Raw genomic sequence first — 17,743 nt, 5'->3', positions numbered from 1 at the left:
CCAATGCGTGTATATGTGTATATGTAAAATGTTAAATTCAGTCACGGAGGAACTGGCTTCAGCTGTTGTCTACCCCAATAAGATAAGGCTCAAGATTTGTTCCAGATTTCATGCAAGTGTAAGTGCAGGGTGGGATGCCAAAGGACCTGGCAGCTAGACAAGTCATCCCAGTGGCCAGCTAATGATATAATTTGACACTATATACTGGAGAAAGAACCCAACACTCTGGCTATGAATGAAGCTATAGGTGTGTGGCATGAAGGCAAAAGGGAAGATTTAAATGCAGAATGGCACCCCCTGAAACCAGCATACTCTGCAACCACAGATCCTGATGATGTTTGAGGATGATACTGTCTTTCTCCCAGGAGGAGATTTCTTCATAGAGATGGAAAGAACTGAACGGGGGTGCAACTGCTAAACATGACATTTTTTACCAGTTTGGGAGTGTCCTGAAAGCCCCTCTCTAGAAATTCTTATTTCTAGGCGTGATGTAGTTTCCTCAGTTGAATAAGAGGGAAAGCCATGGGAGTCTGATTTTCAGCATTTAAAGAAAAGGAGATCATAAAAGGTAGGCACACATTTCCCTGCAAACAAGAGTGAAATAATATAACATCACTGAATAAGAAGCAGATAAGAAGGTCCTAGTAAGACATTGGCACTACTTAAATCTGATATTTATTACATACTTGCATGATTTCACATTTGGAATAATTCCCTACACGTTTCATCCAAACACATTCATGTTGTTCAACTTGCTATTACTCAGTACATTGTAATTATGGGATAAAGATCCTTTAGTGGCTTTTCTTTTGCTATTCAGTAGTTCTACCATTCATGTTTTCAGAGATCACGCTACTTGCTGAGAGTGCATTACTTGGAATTTATGACACTGTTTTATTTACACAGCCAGGTTGAGTGTAATTGCAGAGATTACATTTGGGTTATATTGTAAATTTATTTATTACTCCCAGTTTATGAGAGATCCCAATTACAAGAAAAAGGCACAGGGTAATTGCTGAGGAAGAATTGCTTCAGTATCTCATGTTATACCTCCTGTTGGATATTTTATCATTTTACAAAAACCAATTATTCTACCACTATGGCACAAACAATTACACATGTAATTTAAAAATCATACTAGTACCTTCTCACACAGAGTATTAAAACATTGTTCATTTTAGACAGATTGCTACGTGTACTTTTTAATGATTCAGAGTTATGATATATGTACTGAAGGGTGTAGGGCAGTGAATGAAAAAGTCATGTCACAGCTGGAAGTTTCTGTTCTTTACAACCTGCAATATATCCAGTCTGTCGTTAGCCATTAAGTACATGGCATAAAATGGATTTTAGCAAAGAGGGAAACACTTGCAGTGAAACCATAACTCATTGCATCGACCCTAGCAAGATCCCCTACTCTCTGTGGCCGATCAGTGAATATGCTATTATTGCCATGAATACAATATCATTATAATGAGAATGCTATAATAATTGGGTATAGGACAAATCTTGAAATGTCCTCAACTCTTTTTGAAGTCCACTGAACGGAGGGGCATTCTGTGGCCACCAAGTACCATGTGGGATCCAGCAATAATTGAAGACAGCTAGATATATGGATGAAAGCTTAGTATGCAGATGAAGGACATTAAGTAAGATTTCAATGTGATCTAAGAAAATATTATGGTTCAAAAGAGTACTAGAAGCTGTGCTATTAATTGAACCATGTGGCAATGCTTATTATTTTCCAGAGAGCTGAATTCAGATGGTTGCAAGACCTCATGGGACCTGCAAGATCTCTTCCAATAAACTTTTTAATTAAAGGTGTGGGAAATAATGATAAAATTGTTCAAAATTTAGTCAGAAATTATGGGGAAAAGATTAACCCCAAGGAGGGGAAGTCTCTTCATGATGGCTATCCACCACTTAGTCCTGGCACCATGACTCCCAAACGTATCTGAACTTGACTCAAAAGAACGTGAAGTTGGAGTTGTGCCTCCAGATTTCATGGGTAGGAATTGTGCAATAGAAGCGCAATTTCTGTTTTCCCAAGGCCAGTTAACACTTACAGCCTGCCACAGGAAAAAGGGACATGGCTAGGATGTGATCTTGCAACATGTTACTTTATGTATGCCCTTGTTTTCTGACCTTAATAAATACAACAGTGTCTTAGTAATCATAGAAACTGCAAATCCACTGTGAATTTTCATTCTGACTTCACAGCCAAAGGATTACAGTGTTCATGTGTATTAGGACAATTTTGTGGTATTTGTGAAAATGTTTGCAAATTCTGAAAGTTGTCAGAATTCCAATACTCATGATTAAGACTACATCTATACTCCCATTTACTTATGCTGCTCAGAGGTGTGAATAAGCCAGTGTGATATAAGTTACACTGACCTAAGTACCAGTATGGTCAGTGCTATATTGGTGGGAGAACTTCTCCCGCCAACATAGCTACAGCCATTCGTTGAGGGCTGGATTAAGTTGATGGGAGACCTCTCTCCCATCAGTTTTGAGTCGCTATACTAGAAAGCTTACAGTGGTGCAGCTGTATCGGTGCTGCTGCACTGCAGTAAGCTCTCTAGAGTAACCATAGCCTAAGGGCTTGGCTACACTTACAAATTTGCAGCGCTGCAGCAGGGTGTGAAAACACACCCTCTCCAGCGCTGCAAATTGCGGCGCTGCAAAGCGCCAGTGTGGTCAAAGCCCCAGCGCTGGGAGCGCGGCTCCCAGCGCTGTCCGTTATTCCCCACAGGGAGGTGGAGTACGGACAGCGCTGGGAGAGCTCTCTCCCAGCGCTGGCGCTTTGACTACACTGAGGGCTTGGCTACACTTACGGTTTGCAGCGCTGGTAGTTTTCAGCACTCGTCATCCAGCTGTGTAGGAGCAGCGCTGGTGTGTGGCCACACTCACAGCTACCAGCGCTGGTGTGTGGCCACATTTGCAACATTTGCAGCGCTGTTGGGAGTGCTGCATTATGGGCAGCTATCCCAGCATTCAAGTGGCAACAACGTGCTTTTCAAAAGAGGGGGGTGGAGGGTGGTGTACTGTGACAGGGAGTGGGTAAGAAAGAGAGAGTTGATTTTTGGAGCCAACACTGTGTGTTAGTTTCCTGGATTGAAAAATCACAAAATGTTCGCGAGCCCTTAGTCTTAAGTCTTAATTGCAAACAGCCTGCCTCCAACACGGACTCCCCGCTGTTTCACTCACTCCCTGTGGTGTACTGTGACAGGGAGCGGGGAAGAGAGAGAGAGTGGATTTTTGGAGCCAACAGTCTAGCTTCCTGGATTGAAAAATCACAAAATGTTCGCGAACCCTTGGTCTTAATTGCAAACAGCCTGCCTCCAACGCTGTTTCTCTGTCAAGCAAACATTCACTCCCTCCCTCTCATTTGATCGTTCACAGCCAGGTACAGATAGCTCCTGTTTGCTGTGATCAGTGTTTGTTTTTTAGATAAGCAGTTCAATGGAGCTCCGATCGGAGTTCACAACAAAACAAAGAGAGGCTGCATAACAAAACAAAGAGAGTAATTTAGTTAAAAGCTTTCTGGGATATCTCCTTATTCCCTGGAGGCCAATAAAAGCGCTGGTGTGTGTCCACACTTGATGAGCAGCGCTGGATCACCAGCGCTGCAATCGCTACACCCCAACCTGGCCAGGTGTACAGCCAGCGCTGCAGCCAGGGAGTTGCAGCGCTGGATGTGCCTTGCAGGTGTGGACGGTTACTAATTGCAGCGCTGGAAAGCCTCTACCAGCGCTGCAACTTGCAAGTGTAGCCAAGCCCTTAGCACTTCAAAGCGCTGCCGCGGCAGCGCTACCGCAGCAGCGCTTTGAAGTGTAAGTGTAGCCAAAGCCTTAGTATCCAAAATCTCATTCTGGAGGTACCTTGTTGGTTATTAACTGTTCTTCTGCTTAAAAAGTCTGTCATCTGATCAGGGAGCAGAAATAATACTATGTGACTTTGCTAAACAACTAAACAATATGAATAGTAAATATCAAATATCTGAAGCAAACAGCCCTTAGGCTGAAAACTGTTCATCTAAGATATTCAAATTCATTCTAAAAAAATCTAAAAATTTGTGGGCCACAAAAACAAAAAAGAGCTAAACTTATATTGATTACTGTTAATAACAAATAGTTTTGCCAGTTTTCATTTTTAGCACTAACATAGCTCAGGTCTGTCTATTATTATTCTTACAGCATTGCTTAAGGACCGACCAAGAATGGAGCTCCATAGTGTTTGGTACTATAGAAACAAAAAGTAATAGATAGTCCCTGCCCCAAGGAGATTAGAATCTACATAAACCAGACACACACAGGATGGAGAAGGGGTAGAACACAGCAGCAGAGTGAAGTATATGAAGGCAGCAAATGATAGTTCAAGGATTTCTTTGTGGGCTGGATTTAGTTAGGAGGGAATCAACTACAGGAAAAGAAAAGGAAAGAGTGAGAGGACATTGCAGGGAGGATGAAAGGGTCAGAGGAGCAGATATGGAGTGATGCTGAGGTGAAGAGTTGGTGGGGGAGAGTTAGACCAAACAGCCAATCAGCACAGAGGAGGTTCAGTCAAAACTACAAACTGAAATGCCTTTGCCAGTGTAAAGCTTCTTTGTTTTTAAGAGGAAAGGGTTAAAGTTAGTGGGAACCAATCACATTTGAGAGCCTAAATAATGATTTAAGTATGTCTATGGGTTCAATGGAAAAATAATGTATAATCTTCCTTGATATGGAAGTGCCTGAAGAGGATTAGAAGGGACTAGGGTAGTGAACTCCAAAATTGAGTCCTTTCACAAATATTCTTTAAACAGAAAAGGAGGACATGGGAATTGTGTTTCGAGGAATTAAATATAAATTTAGTACGTGAGGGTTTCTCAAAGCTATTTTATCCTTTCAATATCTTCTGCTAAATTTAGTGACTTATTAGAAATCATTAATCTTGTTCAAAATCAAGTAAAGACTTCCTTACAAAACACTAAGTCACATCTTTATTTATTTATTTGTTTGTTTGTTTGTTTGTTTTGCTGAGATTATAGTATAGACACAATTAATTTGGTGCTGCACAAGTGGAACTCATCTGATTGGTGGAGAGGTATGAACGTAACACAACATACCAGTCTATGGAGTTAATTTCAGAGGAGTAAAGTGCTCCTGTTGCTAAGGAAACAAAGCTTACAGTGGCTTAATACTAAGATGGTTTCCTGTGCAGAATATACTATACTTCCTACTAATCATAGATTCATAGATTCTAGGACTGGAAGGGACCTTGAGAGGTCATTGAGTGCAGTCCCCTGCCCTCATGGCAGGACCAAATACTGTCTAGACCATCCCTGATAGATGGAGATTCCACAACCTCCCTAAGCAATTTATTCCAGTCTTTAACCACCCTGACAGTTAGGAACTTTAGGAATCATGGTGAGCCATAGTTGCTTGCCTGAATTAGTACAAGGTAAAAATGAAGATACAGCTAGCAATGCTACTGCAAAGTAAGTGAAATTATAACTGTCCTACATAATTTTGTGCAGTGGGCGGGGAAAATATTAGTAGGCATTTTCAACTGAAGATTACACCCATAGTTAAATATTACATCTTTCTGTCTTAAGATGCATTAAATATTTACACATTAGTGCCAGATATTTTTGAGCCTAAATTACAATATATCTAAACTGAAAAGTACCATTTAAAATATAAAAGCAACTTCACAACAGCTTTATATGCAACTGCTGAGGAATCCACAGACTACAGAACATAAGCCTACGGTACTGATACTGTTTAAAAAATATTTTCATATAAATGAAAACGGTCAACTGTAATGCAGACACAGGATGTTTCTAATGTAACCTGTTTAGGTGGAGGTGCAGAAGTAAATGAAATTGCTACTGATATTGTAAAGCCTGATGTTACTGTGGGCTTAGAAACCACCTTTAGTCAGACAGACCACAGTAGCCAGACAGTATTTGTCTAGCAGTGGGCGGGTAAAGGCTTTCGACAGTCATTTACATGTTTTTTTTCACTCACTGGCCACAGCATATTTTACTAGTGGTTTGTTTGGTCATATCATTCAGATATCAAAATAGAGTCCCAATATTCTTCATCATATACTTCTTTGTTATTGTTCATGGTCTCCTCAAAAAGGAGTTAATTTTCAAACTGGCTGGCAGTTCTCTGTCTGAGGTTGAGAATTAGAACTTTTAATTGCCAATTAGCATGGCAATTAAGATGAGCGCCTGGTGCTTGATTTCATTGATCTCTAAGTGAGTGAGGCACCTAAGTCACTTTGTGAATCCCCTCCTTCATGAATAAATGGAAAATCCAGCATAATCTAAACAATTTGTTTTCTAAAAGGGAGCACTTCATGTCAGGAATTCGTAATAGCAACATGGGGATTAATGTACCTTCCTTTTAATTATGTTGCTGCATTGAACCTATCTGTAATGCATTTTACTCTGAAAGTGGAATGTTTTCAAGTTCAAGCTTTTAAATGATTTCTGAATGGATTATTATTAGAATGAACATTATCAGCATTGTGCTATATGTCTTGTTAAAGAAAATATTATAACTGTAAACCATTAAAAGAAATTTCAGAATCCCTCATCACAAATTTGTATTGTATTTGAGGTTTTGCTCACTGAGATCCTCACACATTCTATTTGCACCTATATTTTCTTTGCACACAGTAGATAGCCACACTCACAGACCCTTCCAGAAAAATCACCAGCTTCTATAGAGCCTGAGTTAAGGAGCTGTCTTTTTCCTTACAGAGCCACAGAAAGGACAAGACTAATTCACTTGCACGTGTGTTTCTGTTGGACCTTTGAGAACTTTGTAAACTGCATGATTGTAGTACCGGAACTGGTGTATGTGTGAAGTGTTTCCTCTTTTGCATTTCTCGGCTTCAAAGAAACCTCAGGCTGAGCAGTATAGGGTGTTGTCTCTCTCAGTTACATTAACAGTTAACTTGTTCCTCAACACAAAGAAGTGGGGTTCTAACCTGTACTGTATTTTAGCTTTCACTGATGTCATGAAATGTTAAACCTAGGGCACTTTCATTCCAAGTTAAAACTTTGTGTAAACATGCAGCAGAAAGAGGAAGAGAGAGAATAGAAGTGTAAATAAACCACAAACAAACTGCCTTTTCCTCTCATCGTATGTCTATTTACTATACACACGAGAAATTCCACAGGCTCAATCTCCTTTGAGGTGCCAATGATCCCTCTTCCCAGTAATGCCCAAGCAGGAAGCCTGACGTGAAGATGAACATTGATCAGCACTAGTGCCTGACATATGTTGAGGAATACTACTAGCAACCATTCCTCTTCAAAGTGATTGTTCAATGTCACCGGCCACAAGTACTACACAGCCGGTGTTTACCCGTTCTTCAGAGAACAGCAGCCATGAAAGGATGAATCCCTCTATACTTAATGTTTCAACATCAGTTGCAATGCAATATTGATTGAACCCTCTTTGCTCTGTACCTTCTGCCCTTGTGTGTCTGCTTTAGCAATTCTTGCTGTTTTTGGTGGAAGCCAGGTATTTGCTATAACCAGTATGGATAATGTAGCAAAGTGCCTTCCTTGTCCTACTCCAAGCCAGGTCCTTGACAAGGTCTGAAATCAGTATAAATGAAATCTACACACCTCTGTGCATGTGTAGAGAGGAAAATAATTAGTTATCGCTAAGGAGTCAGCTGCTGTACTGTGCAACAACTTCCAAATCTCCAGAGGCCAGTCTGGTTTTCTGTATAAATAATGTCTCGACACGATGAGATGAACCCTTTTCAGCAGACTTTAGTCTTAACACAGTTCTTTAGTTGCCATCTCTATTCTGTTTACCTTTCCTCCTCTCTCTTTAATCCTCCTGCAAAGCTAGGACTATAACAATGTTTAAAAGGGGACTGGATAAATTCATGGTGGCTAAGTCCATAAATGGCTATTAGCCAGGATGGGTAAGAATGGTGTCCCTAGCCTCTGTTCGTCAGAGGATGGAGATGGATGGCAGGAGAGAGATCACTTGATCATTGCCTGTTAGGTTCACTCCCTCAGGGGCACCTGGCATTGGCCACTGTCGGTAGACAGATACTGGGCTAGATGGACCTCTGGTCTGACCCGGTACGGCCTTTCTTATGTTCTTATGTTCTTATGTTGTTATTATTTCCCTCCTCCCCAGCCCCTGTAAAACCCCATCTCTTGGGGTCATCTGATTTAAGTGAAAATTTCAGGTTTTATTTACTTAAAAATAAATGTCTGGCCTTCATGGTTGTAGAGAACAGCTTGAAAAGGTGTCCCCTAAAGGCTGTGTCTGTAGGGCTGTGTTTGGACCAGGGCCGGCTCTAGGCTTTTTGCCGCCCCAAGCAAAAAATTTTTTGGCTGCCCCCCCCAGACATGAGCCCCCCCCGCCCACCAGTACCCCCCACTCACACCCCCTGTTGCCCCAGCACTGGCCTCCCCCCAAATGTGGGATCCGCTACCAGCACACTGCAGCCGAGCCCTGGCCCAGCTGTGACTCTGTCCCCATGTGGGTGGAGCTGCTGGGCGGCGCGGAGCGGGAGTACTTCCAGGTGGCGGCACGGCTACGGGGTGGCGCAAAGAACACGGCCCTCTCCCTGGGCTTCGCAGCACTGCTGGTGGCCAAGGTGGATCAGTTCGCGCTCACCGCCCTCACCCTTGACATGCTGGCGGCCAAAGACCTGGAGAGCTCCCTGGACCTGCTGCTCTTCAGCCTCACGGTGCCCTGGCCCAGCCCTGGCAGGAGGGAAGGCGAGGATCTCCGGGGCTACCTGCTCAGCACCGACGAACCCAGTCGGCCGCTCACCTCCTCACACACTCCAGGAGCCCCTCGCCACCATCGCAGCCCGGGCTCGGCTCCAGGGGACCCCGTTTCCCTCCCTCCCCGGCTCCTCACACACACTGGGTAGGGCTGCCCAGAGGATTCAGGGCAAAGCAATTTTGGGGGCCCCTTCCATAAAAAAAAGTTGCAATACTATAGTAACATGTATTTGGAAATGTAAAAAATAACTAGTGAAAATTAATTTGTAATAATTTGAAAATACACCAAATACATTATTTAAAAACATTAAATGCTTTACTGGTCTGTATACATTTGCAATTACAAAATGGGCTGTTGCTGGGTGATGGTGATGGTTGGTGCCAATGGGCTGTCACTGCCTGGAGGTGGTGCTGCTGTTGCCCAGGGCTGGGTGGGGAGCTGGGCTCTGCGGGGTGCCCGGCTCACAGGGGCTGGGCTCAGGACTGTGAGGAGATGGGGTCGGAGGTTGTCTGGCTCAGAGGGGCTCGCCTCAGAGCTGGGGGTCTGGGGTGGGGGGATGGGGTCGGAGGGTGCCCACCTCAGAACAGCTGGGCTCAGAGCTGGGGGTCAGGGCAGTGGGGGATGGGGTCGGGGGTGTCTGGATCAGAGGGGCTGGGCTCGGAGCTCGGGGTCAGGGCTGTGGGGGGAATGGGGTGAGGGGGGTGTCTGGATCAGAGGGGCTGGGCTCGGTGCTGGGGGTCAGGGCTGTGGGGGATGGGGTCAGGGGGGTGCCCATCTCAGAGGGGCTGGGCTCAGAGCTGGGGGTCAGGGCTGTGGGTGGACTGGGGTCAGGGGTGTCAGGATCAGAGGGGCTGGGCTCGGAGCTGGGGGTCAGGGCTGTGGGGGGAATGGGGTGAGGAGGGTGTCTGGATCAGAGGGGCTGGGCTCGGAGCTGGGGGACAGGCCTGTGGGGGGAATGGGTTCAGGGGGGTGTCTGGATCAGAGGGGCTGGGCTCAGAGCTGGGGGGAATGGGGTCGGGGGGTGTCCGGATCAGAGGGGCTGGGCTCGGAGCTGGGAGACAGGGGTGTGGGGGGAATGGGGTGAGGGGGGTGTCTGGATCAGAGGGGCTGGGCTCAGAGCTGGGTGTCAGGGCTGTGAGGGGGATGGGGCCGGAGGGGTGCCCAGGTCCTAGGGGCTGGGCTTGGAGCTGGGGATCAGGGCTGGGCCTGGGGGTTAATGGGGTCGGGGGGTGCCTGACAAACACCTCCCTGAGACCCCCCCCAATCCAACCCCCCCTTCCCTGGCCCCTGACCGCCCCCCCCCACAGAACCTGTGCCCCCTCCCTGCCCCTTAGCCACCCCCCGCCCCGGCTGCTTACCCCAGGCTGCTTACCCCCGGCTCACCGCGTGCCAGCCGCATGGCTCCGGAGGGGGCTGAGCTCTTCCCCGCTCAGAGCTGCGTGGGGAGGGGGCGGGGCCGCAAGCTCCAGGCTGAGCTCAGCTGCCTCCGCTCGGCCCGGAGCTTGCAGCCCCGCCCCCTGACCACGCAGCTCTGAGCGGGGCGGAGCTCAGCCCCGCCCCCCCAGGCAAGCTGCTGCCGGGCTGTTTAGGACCCGGGGAACAAGCGGAGGAGGAGCGGCCCGTCTTCTGCAGCCAGGCGGGGCCGCGCTACCGGTAAGGGGCCCCCCCTCTCCCCCAAGCGGAGCCGGTAGCGCGGCCCTGCCTGGCTGCAGGGGACGGGCCGCTCCTCGGCTCGCAGCGGCAGGATGAGCTGGGGCCCCAGCCCCAGCCTTTTGCCGCCCCAGGCAGCAGCTTGTTTTGCTGGTGCCTAGAGCCGCCCCTGGTTTGGACTCAGCACAAGGTATAAACAGGGTCTTGTGCAGTTTTGGGGAGGGGCAGCTGCTTGGTGCCTAGAGGTCACCAAAACTGCTTAATCAGCTCCCCACAGCTGTCAGCTGAACTACAGTTCCCAGCATGCCTTGCTTTGGGCTCACAGGAAGCCATGGCACGTCCTGTTTCCGGCGGCAGCAGGTTTATCTTGCTTTGTGTTGGGGGAGGCCCAGTCCTGCTGGGGAGCTACAGGGCTCCAGCAGGGCGTACAAAGGAGGGCAAGATCCGTGGTGGAGTGCTGAGGGGCCCAGCACTGCCGCCCCCAGAATTTACTTGGTCCGAACTGGGCCCTGCTCAGGGGCATAACATTCAGGCCTGAGGGTATCTGATTCTGGAGAGCCAGCCCTCAGGGAGTTGTGCTGCACCTTAGCTTGTGCATGTGTGCGGTGGGGCTGTGTCTGAGTTCCCTGCAGCTGCACCTCACTGATTTCATTTGTATCCCACAGTCCTGACTAGGAGACCCCCCAAACCAAGACCATACAGGGGGACTCCCTTCAGGCAAACACTGGTGTTGGGATTTTCATGTTCATATTAAGCCCTCTGCAAACACTCCACAGGGCTCTCATCTCATTATTGCCTGCTTCTTGTGACCATCAAAACGGCTGTATGCATTTTGGCTGCTCTGAGCAGATCAAATCCGGGTCCTTTCACCATGTACAGCCTTTGTGAATCATACAGGCACCTCATGAACATCAAAACAGGCCCGTTCCCCCCCTACACGGTCATGAAACTTTCTGTTTCCAGTGATGACACATGACACAAACTTAAATGTCAAAGTGAGGGAGTGTTGTTTAGTGGTTAGACCAGGAGGCTGGATATGAGGCAATCTGGTGGTTATTCCCAACTGCCACGGACTTGCTCTGTGACACTGGGTAAATTACATATTCTCTCTGTGCGTTAGTTTACCCATCTGTGAATTGGTGATAATTACCCATTTGGGTAAAATGTTTTTAGATTCTTACATGAAAGGTGTCATATAAGCACAGACTATTAGTGTTTTATGATTTTGTAGGAGGAATTGAAGGCCAACCTTCAGAATGTTCATAATTTTGATCTCAGGGTCCTGGCTGGAACTACTGCAAAGGTACCTTTTCAGTAGTTTATGGTCAGTCCTTAACTCGTAGCACTTTAAAGGAAGGCCAAATCATCTAATAGAAACATTTAGATTTAGACAAGTAAAAGATTTCTTACATAAAAAATGCACCCACTCATTTGAAATGACACTAATGAAAATAAAAATGTAATCAATGTTACCCAGTCCTGCATTTTAATTTGTGTCTGCAATGCAAAGATATTTTACTTTACTGCAAAAGTATGAGGCACACTTTCCCCCTTCTCTTTAGGATCTTCTTTGTCTCAGGTTAAGGACGTTTACATGATAAAAAACCCCCGCAGCTTGCAGGAATAAGAAACTGGACAAAAAAATTATGTTCAAGGTAAGTTTGATTTTATTGTTGCAACTTATCACCTAAGAAAGCTTAGAGGCATAAACATATTGCTCATTTAGGAAACTTCCCAGAGCTTTTCCAAATAAATTATTACACTTTGTTACACTTCCAAGGTGAGTCTCACAAACTATATATAAACTTACAATGACAAGAATAAATCAATGCATCTGAAATTTCTTTTTGTGTATTTCTGGAAGCAGCTCTGTTTTAAAAAAAGTACAGGCAGTTAAAAATTGGAACAGTCTTAAAATTTGCTACTTGCTTTCAAATGGTTTAATGTTCTTATTTCTCAAAAAATGCCCTCCCTACCCCCTCACCACCACCAAAACTAAAAAAAAAGAAAAAAGAAAAGTTTGGTCAGGAGATGAAAAATGAGTAGTAGGATCTTAGCAATAAAATAAGACAATACAATTGTCAGGATATTTATATGTATGAATAAGCATCTGTCATCTGTTATATAGTATAACTTTTCATTAATATATTTAATTTCTCTTTCTATATTAATTTTGTAATGGCTCCATCTTGTGGCTAATATGTATAATTGAGGATTAATTTTCATTAGAAGTTTCAGAGTGGTAGCTGGCTAGTCTAAGGGCTGGTCTACATTTTGGGGGGGTTGATGTAAGACATACAACTTCAGCTATGAGAATAGCGTAGCTGAAGTTGACGCATCATATTTCGACTTACCTCCCGTCCTCACGGTGGGGGATCGACGGCCGTGGCTTCCCGGTCGACTCCGCTTCCGCCTCTCGCCCTGGTGGAGTTCCGGAGTCGACGGGGAGTGCGGTGGGGATCGATTTATCATGTCTCAACGAGCGGGTAATGTGGATGTACCCTAAAAAAACCACCTCAACCAGGGGCGTAGCTCTGAGCCTGAGGCACTGTTTACACTGGCGCTTTACCATGCTGCAACTTGCTGCGCTCAGGGGGGTGTTTTTCACCCTCCTGAGCAAGAAAGTTGCAGTGCTGTTAATTGCTGTTAATTGCCAGTGTAGATAAGCTTATGCCCAAATAAATGTATTAGTCTCTAAGGTGCCACAAGGATTTCTCATTGTGTTTTCATTACAAGCTTTGTTTCAGTGTATTAAGTCTCTTTTGGCATTACATTTTCTCATTCTTCTTTTATAAGCTCACAATGGGGTATTTTTAAACCAGACAAGTGAAAGTGAAAACCTCATAAGAATCTTGCTGATTTTTAGGTGTTTTTGCTGCTAAGCTGCTTTAATTAAAATACTAAAAAGGGGTATTTTTTTTCTGACCATTTAAGTTAACTCCATTTAGGGGGAGGAGAGAGCACCCTGGACAATTTTCATTCTATTGCATGCAGTTGTAAAAAGGAATAAAAGAAAAAGTGGTAATGCCAGATGAGAAATAAAAAATAAAACCAACATTTTTGGTTTTGATGAAAACTGGAACATTTAAAAAAGATTTTTCCATGTTGCTCATTTTCAAAACTACTAATGCTCAAAGATTGCACATATATAATACCAATTCTGATGTTATTTGTCTTTCCTATAGATGTTTAAGAGTGATGTTGCTGACAAGCAGTTTAGCCTGGAAACTGCAATTAAAAATATTGATAAAATGTCCAGTGAGTTGAAGAAACTAAATGGTAATTCTGAGTTTATCTATCATCAGACTAAAGGGGAAATGACTGAATTGTTTGATGCAATGTTGTTGTAGACGTGTCAGTCCCAGGATATTAGAGACACAAGGCGGGTAAGATAATATGTTTTATGGGACCAGCTTCTGGTGGTGAGAGAGAAGCTTTCAAGCTTACACAAAGCCCTTCTTCAGGTCTGGGAAAGGTACTCAGAATGTCACAGCTAAATACAAGGATTGTTTAGTGGTACTTAACACATATTTCAAGCGACCATTCAATGTGAAATGGCCTATTAACACCCCTCCAATTATGCCAGGGAGGAGGGGAGAGAAAGGGAGGGTTGTGGGGGCTAGGGGGACAAGGGGGAGTAAGGAGCTGGGGAGGGGTTATGGATTGTTATATCCAGTGTCTCCATTCAGTCTTTGCTAGATACTAAAACTCATGAACTGAATAGAGAAACTGGAATTGTGGCTTTTTATAACAATCTGTAACCCAGTAACAACGCCCTCCACCCCCCACCCCAGTTGCCAGGGGCGGCTCCAGGCACCAGCGCAGCAAGCTTGTGCCTGGGGCGGCAAGCTGAGGGGGGGCGGCGTGCCAGTCGCTGTGTGGGCGGCAGTCAGGCAGCGTTCGGCAGCATGCCTGTGGGAGATCTGCCGGTCCCACGGCTTTAGTGGCAATTTGGCGGCGAGTATGCCGAAGGAAGGGGACTGGCAGATCACCCACAGAAACGCTGCCGAATCCACGTCCCCAGCAGACCTCCTGCAGGGATGCCACCAAAGGCCGCCTGACTGCCATGCTTGGGGTGGCAAAAACCATAAAGCCGCCCCTGCCAGTTGCCTCCCCTCTTCCTTTCCCTCCCATGACTGGTGGATTGTTAATGGGCCATGTAGGGGGTGGTTACCCACTCCTACCCTTTCAGGTGGAAAACAGCCCAGGAGAGGCTGTGGCTGGGGCAAGAAGCCTGGGCTGATTAGAGAAGGTAGGCTCAGCTGTGGCCAAGCCCCAATCCGGCCCAGCTAGCTCCTATAAGAGGCAGTGAGCCAGGAGCCCAGTCACTCTCCCTCTGCCTGTAGAGGCAAGGTGGGTGTAGTGGGTGGGGTTCCCCTGGGTGGGGAGACCCAGAGTGTGGAGGTACTGCCAGGGGGGACAGCAACCCAGAGAAAGGGGGGCCAGCGGTAAGGCAGATCACCAGCCTGCAGGGGGGGCTCCAGGATGCTGGAAGAGCTAATTCCCATGGACGACCAGCAGGAGGCACCGCAGGGGTGAGTCCACTCGCTTACAAGCCACTTCACCTTGAGTGGTCCCTTGGAATCTATCTATCTACTTATCTAAACAATTTGTTCTCCCTTTTATTTAGCTCTGAGTACATTTCACAGCTGCTAATGAACTCATGCGGATTTTGTGATTATGTTGTTCCTTCTATATAATGAAACAAGAATTTGTCCCCTTATGGTGAAAAATTAATAAAACCATACTTACTGTACGAAAAATAGCATCATATTAGTCAAACATGAAAAAGTCCTGCTAGATAACAGTTAATTCTTTAGCAAGTACATATCATAGCTTCCTAACAAAAGATATATAGTAATACACTAATAGCAAATTGTATTTAAATGCCTTGGAAAATTGCTATCATCCTTTTAATTTACAGAAGAGTTAAATGTAGAATACTCTACAGTAAAAAAAAAACAAAAAAACCTCTGCAGTAAATTGCCACACATATAATACCTATTATACAGTAAATGTTCATGATTGAAGTTCATATTGTACTTTTTCTAACAGTGAAAAGCCAACTGCTGCTCTGTGACCTTACTTTGAACTTCAGTCATCCTGTGAAGACCACAGTTTCAAGGGAGGTAGAAGAAAAGAAAACAGATTTTGAGGAATTACATAATTCCATCAAGTTCCATGCTGATGCTTCCATTAACAATTCTTCTCTTTGAGCCATTAAAATTTCAGCATGGTTTTCTGCTCTGGTTGAAACTTTTATAATATGACATTTTGTGTTATCAGAGTATGAAAAGTAGTATCTGAAGAATGTATCAATATGTGAAAAACAAATATTTTGAATAACTCAGAAACAACTAAAATAATAAAAAGGCAAATAATTGGTCCATAGTCTCTACATTTTCCAAAATCCCCCTTTTTATTAAACAGCTGAGTTTGCTGAGAACAGTGACATGGGAAACTAGATGGCTCAGGAAATTGTTTATGGGACATGACGTCTTTCATGTCAAGTTAACTGATCTGAATCAAGACCAACTGGTAACAATTAGAAGTGTTTACTACCAGCTAGATCATTGTTTCCCAACTGGCAAAGGTGGTGCTAAACCCAGATGAGCTCAAGGGCAAGAAAACAGCACTGGGAGGGAAGAAAATGGCATGACCCTCAATTTGTCCCACTGTCTTCCTCCTACAAACCTATAGCTATGAGTAAAATAGCAGGTGACTTCTTGAAAGCCATTCCTCTGCATGTAGTGACCCCCTAATGCAGCCAGCTACAAGATACTAACGGAGGGGTAAGGCTGACAAACTTAGATGCAAGACTCAAACCACGCACTTGCCAGAAAATGGAATTAAATATAAGATAGGCAAACAATGGGACCAGACCTGTTCCTTATTAAGTCAGTGGGAAAAATTCTGGGCCCTAATATTTTTAACTGATTCTGAATTATAGTTTATATTTTAAGACAGAAAATAGGCACCTTTCCCAGGCCTATCAGCCCCACCCTGCTTAGTTATCTGCTTCCTGGGTAATGAGTTTGAGTGTAAAGAAGGGTTATTCAAATAGAGGTCGCTGCTTGTGTAGGGAAACCTGCCCCGTCTGCAGTTCCGGCCGATCGCTGCTCCTGGCCAATAGGAGCTGCTGAAAGCCCGGAGCAGCAATCCGTGGCCAGTGGGAGCCACAATCGGCTGGACCTGCAGACGGGGCAGGTAAACACACCGGCCCGGCCCACCAGGGGCTTTCCCTACACAAGCGGCGACCCCTGTTTGAGAAACCCTGGTGTAAATCCTGTGGCTTGGTCAGGTGACTAAACATCACATGATGGTAGCCGGGGGTTGTACTTTATATAAAAATGAGTCTTCTCAGAATGGAAGGAGACAGACCTCCAGGAAGAAGGTTCCTGAAGGCTACCTAACAGCAGAGGGACCTAGGTCTGGGTTTGCTGCACCAGCTAAAGGTAAAGGCCTGACTGGAGCTACCTGCACTAAAGAACAGGAGCAAAATTCCTGAAGAGGGAATTAGGAAGTTCCGAGGAATGGTAATCCTAGAAGAAAGTAGTCTGGACAGGCCAGTGCAGGTGAGTATTTGAGGGGAGGTGCCATTTGCACTTGTTTAGGGGTCCAGCCTGTGGCTCCTATTGATGGTCAGAAGAAGTTCATTTTCTCTTGACTGGCATCAAGAGAGTACAATTGGTGGCTGAGCCATGTGATCTCACTCCCCGATCAAACAGGGTAAGACCTGATGCTAGGCGTTGGATGTCTGTCTTTGTTTGTTTAGCTGTTTTCAGGTACTGGATCCTGGGAGGTATGTTTATTGATATGCACAAAACTCAGGAACAGTTTTTGAGAGCTCTGAGAATAGGGAAACTGAGATAGAGACAGGGTCTATCACCAGATGAGGTGAGACCCAATTGCACTGCCATTTTCAGTGTTCTTTGCAGAAAGGAGTGAGTGCAAGGTTATGCATTGTTGGGACCCAATATATGCAGGGACAGATTTGGGAATGGAAGTTGTCTCTAGATGATGTAGAAGAGGAAACATATACCATATAGACCATTAAACTAACAAGTCACATAGTTCCTACCATTATAATAAATGTAGCCAGAAAGTGCAGGGGTCTATTGAAAAGTGGAGTGTGACATATGGCATTTTTATTAACTCAATTTACACAAGATTTTTCCAATTTTCTATCAACTTACATAAAATATATCAAAGTAAACAATACAATCTTTCAATACAGATAACAGTCACTAGAATTTACTCTGTACTGTACAAGCATTATACAGATATTAATTGATTTCAGTTTGCAGCTTAATGTAATGGGTACCATAAAC

The 17,743-nt window shown here is 45.0% G+C and overlaps 1 protein-coding gene across 6 annotated transcripts in view; it reads left to right on the top strand.

The window, feature by feature from the left end:
• C8H5orf58 (chromosome 8 C5orf58 homolog) overlaps positions 1–16,281 on the top strand; it is a 28,964-nt gene extending 12,683 nt beyond the window's left edge. Inside the window, exons 1-4 of one of the 6 annotated variants that reach the window (XM_045028509.1) lie at positions 10,730–10,772; positions 11,975–12,067; positions 13,598–13,691; positions 15,468–16,281. In XM_045028509.1, the coding sequence (XP_044884444.1) occupies positions 12,059–12,067; positions 13,598–13,691; positions 15,468–15,628 (264 nt within the window). In that variant the 5' untranslated portion in view covers positions 10,730–10,772; positions 11,975–12,058 and the 3' untranslated portion in view covers positions 15,629–16,281. The other 5 variants (XM_045028513.1, XM_045028510.1, XM_045028512.1 and 2 more) reach the window with 5 other exon arrangements.
• Positions 16,282–17,743: the final 1,462 nt, after the last annotated feature.

The sequence above is a fragment of the Mauremys mutica genome, chromosome 8, assembly GCF_020497125.1.
Source record: "Mauremys mutica isolate MM-2020 ecotype Southern chromosome 8, ASM2049712v1, whole genome shotgun sequence".
NCBI classification, from domain to species: Eukaryota; Metazoa; Chordata; order Testudines; family Geoemydidae; genus Mauremys; species Mauremys mutica.
This window is presented reverse-complemented; position numbering and strand designations above follow the sequence as displayed.